The sequence below is a fragment of the Trachymyrmex septentrionalis genome, unplaced genomic scaffold, assembly GCF_001594115.1.
Source record: "Trachymyrmex septentrionalis isolate Tsep2-gDNA-1 unplaced genomic scaffold, Tsep1.0 scaffold24, whole genome shotgun sequence".
NCBI lineage: Eukaryota > Metazoa > Arthropoda > Insecta > Hymenoptera > Formicidae > Trachymyrmex > Trachymyrmex septentrionalis.
The window spans coordinates 1,162,693-1,167,711 of NW_017305397.1; the positions used below are offsets into that span (position 1 = coordinate 1,162,693).

Below are 5,019 nucleotides of genomic sequence, written 5' to 3' on the forward strand. Positions count from 1 at the left end.
AAATTACATTACAGCTTTCAAACAGGGTCAGAATTGCATAGTGCATCAAGGCATGTATAATTTGAACAGAATCCTGAGTTCTGTTGCTCTAATACGAGCTATATATGGAAAGTATAAAATTTTGAAAATCTCGTTAAAATAAATTGGTCTCATCCATATTCGGCTAAAAGTTATTATGTCTGAAATTTTATTAACTGTACGCATAATTTGAGCGCGCTACAAATAGTACAAATTTCATAACTATAAGCTGCGTTAAGAGCATATAATCTTAGAAAATCTTATTAGAGCAGATAGATTTTGTTAATTGACATGATTTTGCAATTTTTCAATAATATAATTAAGTGATATTTTTGATTCAAACGGGAATAATTTTCCACAGACCGAAAAGTGGTTCAACTATTTTGGTATTAACTTTGTTGATGCCAAAAGTCTAGTCAGAAATGTAATGTTGATTCAAGGTTGATTCAATGTCGATTTAATATGGTTGACAGCTGGTTGAATCGATAAGAAAATTGATATTCCTGCAATACCGACATAGTTGATTTGTATCGTTAAAAAACTGACGTCGACATTGGACGGTATTTATAGTCGATTTTTTTATTGTATTTAAAATTGTCTTAAGTACAAGTTTTAAGATGTCACGAACCAATCAGAGGATCTATCCATATTAGCATCTTCAGATATTACTTAAGACAGTTTTAAAGTAAGAACGGATTATGAATATTGCCTATTAATTCAATGTCGAATCAACTGTTTGGAACTGTTTTGATTGCAAAATTTGATTAGCTCTTAGATTATATCTTAAAAGTATTATAACATATATTGTTTATATAAATATTTTACAAATTTATGGACATTTAGGAAATCGTACGTATAAAGCCTTACAATTAAATTGTGTCCATGATGCTTACAAAAATCGCTTGAAGTGATACGCTCCTGGATCGTATCGTGGCATCACAGAGCTGCGAACTACTTGCTCACTCATGCTCTCCTGATCACGAGAGCCTCCAAGAGAGCCTATCCCAACCAAGTCGATACAGAATACGGGGTAGTCTTATATTCATACCTCTCTCTCTCCCGTTGCCGCACGTCATCTGGAGTGTGGCATTCTAGGATCGCGATTGGAGAGACTCAAGGATACGCATTGCAAAGGATCTATATAGCGAGCCTCGAAGGAATCGTTAAGGTTACTAGCGTCATTCTATGACGGCGAATCCGGATCCATTGATCGTATCCTGAGAGAATTCGAATCTGTGACGCAACCCGGGAAGCAGGGAGCAATTTTTAGATTATACAGAGTGTCTTGGAACCAAAAGCTCCTGTTAATTTTTCTAGACATTTTTTTCAAACGTCGAAACTATTATTTAATATATCATTTTTAATACTAATAATATATATTTTATACAACTAAGCTTCCTATTAATTTTCTATCAAATTCGCATAAAATTTATTGACAATTTTATGACTCTCTCATTTCTTACCTAAAGCTTAGAGATCCTTTCTAAAATAATTATTCGTAATTATGAAAATTTAATTATTATTTATAAAATGAAAATTTTATTTATATTTATAAATTATATTATTATTTCTAATTATTCGAAGGTTAAATTATACGTTTTTGCTGAGGACAAATTGACTCCAAGTGAATTAAAGCTTAGTGAAAAAGGCATCCGATAATATCGGAACACTCTGTACAACCCAGATTCTTTTCTTTCGTTCTAGACGTTCATCAGGCAAAGATGGTCTTTCGATTCTTTCCTTTTCTTCTCTTTTTCCATCATTCACACTACCAATTACGACGGGAAGATTATCCAGGAATTCCTTATCCTCTTTCTCATTCGAGACATGAGCAACCGATTATATACAGAACAGGAAATCAACCAAAAGCATTCAACAATACGTCAATCTTTCTATAGTTATTATTACTTGATTAATGTAAGTTTATAATACGTAACTATACTTCCTTTTTCTCATATAATGATTTCGAGTAAAATTGAATGTTGCAAATCAAAATAATATTAAAAAAAAAATTCGTTATATTTTTAAATAAATTTTTAATAAACGTGTTACCGATTATGTATACTAAGTTGACAATGAGACATTTTCATCCGCGCTATTTTATTTATGTTACTTCTTTTGCTACATTTTTTTCGAATTCTTTAAGCAATTTATCGATCCGTTTCACGCACTCGGCAGAATTTTTGTGATCAATATCGTAAACCTAAACAAGTGCAATTAAATTATTAGAATATAAGCCGCACTTTTTTGAACATACTATATAAGAGAAACTTTACTTTTTTCGTAAAATCGCTTTTTAGTCTTTTATCTTGGAATATCATTTTCTCGCCGGTTCTCAAATTGTCAAAAACTTTTAATCGCAATGGTCCAAATTTCTTTTGGAATTTTTTAACGTCGCCCACACATTCCGATTCCAGATTTTGTATTTCGGCGTGAATTTTTCGTTCGTCTGAACCTAATTGATCCACTTTCTTATTGAACTTCTTAATGTCATTGTATACATTCTTGTAATCTTTCCTCGTTTTCGCTCGTATTTCTTCAGTAAGCTAAACATTACATGGGAAACGATTTAACTTCACGATATACGTCCAACAAATTCTTTTACTTTGTGCGAGAGAGATTTAACATTAATTGACGTATACATCTTATAAAGAGATAAAATGCATTAATCACCTTTTCTATTCCGGTGTTAACTACATTTTTTAGCTGATTTGACGCGTTTGGATATTTATTAAATGTCTCGTTAACCCGCGTCTGATTAGTTTTAATCCACGTGTCGATCTTGGCGTCAACTTTGTCATCATCATAATCCATCAAGAACGTATCCTCGTTCCTAACATTATCTTGCACTCTCGCCAACACTTCGGAACTCCAATGTAAAACACGATCTCTCTCTTCCAGGAGACCTACCCACGTTTCAGGCATTCTGCCCATAGTTTGTCCCATTTTGTTAAGCTAATAGTAGAAAATGAAAATGGCGAAATATGCTCGTATATTTTAACATAAGGCAATATATTTTTTAATTTAAAATATAAATAAAATAATTGAAAATAGAAATTTTAAGTATACGCAAAAATTAGATTGCCATATTTCGTTACCTAATTCGTGATTTTTTACAGGAAACTGTAAAAAAATCAAGCCATTTCCGTTTTAAGTACTGGATTTTTTTTCGTGTCCGTCACATTACCTTTTATTTTTTATCCCTCGAAAATTTTAAATAAATCTTTTAATGAATTTATTATTAAATTTTTTGAGAAGAATTTTCGCAACCGAAATAATATTTGGTTCGACGGATTGGTAACGAGGAATTTAAGAGGATCTTTATACTGTTAACTGAAAATTTTGACAGCTAGAAATGTTAGCGATTGCAATTTGATTAGAAAAACCTATTTGACGTTTTCCCCGCTCCGCTGCACCAAATATTGTGTTCTTTTGTTCGTCGTCTGTTTTTGTACATACATACAGTGAAATTTAAATGTCGACAAACTTGAAATACCATTTACAACGATATTTAAATAAATATTAAAGAAATACATTTTTCTCAATTATTTTCTATATGTATTTACTAAATGTTATTCAGCACGATGTGCGAAGTAAGGGAATTTTTATTTCTTCGTAATTATATACATTTACAAAAATCACATCGTTACTATTTCGAGCGCATTACATTTCGAATAACGTTCAAGCGATTATCTTTTTTTCTCCTTTTTTGAGTAATCATCTCGGTTCGTTATTGCAACGGTTCGTTTTGTCGTAACGTCTCGTACGATGGCGCCGCGCGGCGGCGGCACCGCGACGCTCGCGAGAGGCGCTATTGATAAATTCTCTTCCGCGTACGGAAAATACCGCGTTGTCGCGACCGCGTGGAATGAAATTATGCGGAAAACGAGCCGTTCGCGTCTTTCACAGCCGGATGAATGCGCGTCGTGGGGGCTCGTTTGTTCGCGAGAACGAGGAGCTGCGCGCGGTTGTAACGCGCGAATAGCGAGGTGTCGGCGCTTCACATCGAGCGCCATTTTGCCCCGTTTGTTCGCGGCCGACTCCTCACCGCGCGTGGAAAAAGGAACTGGGACGGATGTCCGCCTGTCGGCAGAGCCCGCGGGATTGAATCGCGGCACCCAAGACCCACTCGTCGAGGTGTCAATTCAAAGCGGCGTAATCTCCGCTCGGCGCGGCCAATAATCGGCTTATTGATTTTGATTTGTGCCGCGCGTAACGTGAAACGTCCGCACCTGACCGAACCACGCGCGCGTGCTAAAAACGCTGACGAAGAAATAGTATTTTCATCGGCGAAATAACGCGGATTTTCTAATTGTTGCAGTTCAATAAAATCCAATCCGTCGTAAAAGTAATAAATAGAGAACAAAGTAATACTCAAATGAAATTTTTCTACACTGAAAAAAATTTACCAAATCTCAATACATATTTATTTGAGTAATATACTAAGTAAACATTTTTTTTTACTTACATTAAATAAATATTTACTTAAAGAAATGATAATTAAGTCCAATGATAATTAATGATTTTTGTATCAAATAAATAAATGACATTTTGTATTTACTTAGAACTATTCAAATAAATATTTATTAAAATTTAGTTTTTTTTTTCAGTGTAACTACGAAATAATTAAGTAGATTTAATCTCTTGTTTTATTAGCGTATATACTTTTATTTACTATTATTACTACAGAATGTAGATTTGAAAAATATAACTAACAACCCTGCTCTCTAAATTTCTTGCAGTGAAATTCCACTTGAGAATGGAGTGATTACGTTGAAGTTGGAACGACTTTTCATTCATATGGAGTGAATTCTTTCAATCTGTGTTATGAATATTTTCCCTCGTAATTAAAGAATGAATCTAATACTCTACTGTTGGAAACTGCGCTACGAAAGAAGTTTGGTAAGTGAGTCATACTGATTATGATATAAGAACACAAGGGATCTGTTTTCTGTAGCTGAGCTTGTACTGCACTTTTGAAACTTAAAATGAAATATATAT

At 33.7% G+C, this 5,019-nt stretch overlaps 1 protein-coding gene across 2 annotated transcripts; it reads right to left on the bottom strand.

The window, feature by feature from the left end:
* Positions 1-1,620: 1,620 nt before the first annotated feature.
* On the bottom strand, positions 1,621-3,407 carry LOC108748659. 2 transcript variants are annotated; one of them, XR_001939315.1, is made up of 5 exons: positions 3,117-3,407; positions 2,692-2,973; positions 2,295-2,564; positions 2,071-2,221; positions 1,621-1,910 (listed from the first exon to the last, which is right to left on the bottom strand). XR_001939315.1 is itself a non-coding variant. In XM_018486928.1 (4 exons), the coding sequence occupies exons 2-4, from the start codon at positions 2,962-2,964 to the stop codon at positions 2,123-2,125; spliced, it is 642 nt and encodes a 213-aa protein (XP_018342430.1). In that variant the 5' UTR covers positions 2,965-2,973; positions 3,117-3,407; the 3' UTR covers positions 1,982-2,122. The 2 variants fall into 2 exon arrangements, 1 of the variants encoding a protein (XP_018342430.1); XM_018486928.1 differs by lacking the exon at positions 1,621-1,910 and having other exon boundaries at positions 1,982-2,221.
* Positions 3,408-5,019: the final 1,612 nt, after the last annotated feature.

What these genes read in the sequence shown, in the direction of transcription:
- LOC108748659 (XM_018486928.1), bottom strand. Translation starts at nt 2,964, where the DNA reads ATGGGACAAACTATGGGCAGAATGCCTGAAACGTGGGTAGGTCTCCTG. An exon ending in TTAACACCGGAATAGAAAAG is followed by an intron (nt 2,565 to 2,691) that starts GTGATTAATGCA and finishes TGTAATGTTTAG; the next exon opens with CTTACTGAAGAAATACGAGC. An exon ending in AAAGCGATTTTACGAAAAAA is followed by an intron (nt 2,222 to 2,294) that starts GTAAAGTTTCTC and finishes GCACTTGTTTAG; the next exon opens with GTTTACGATATTGATCACAA.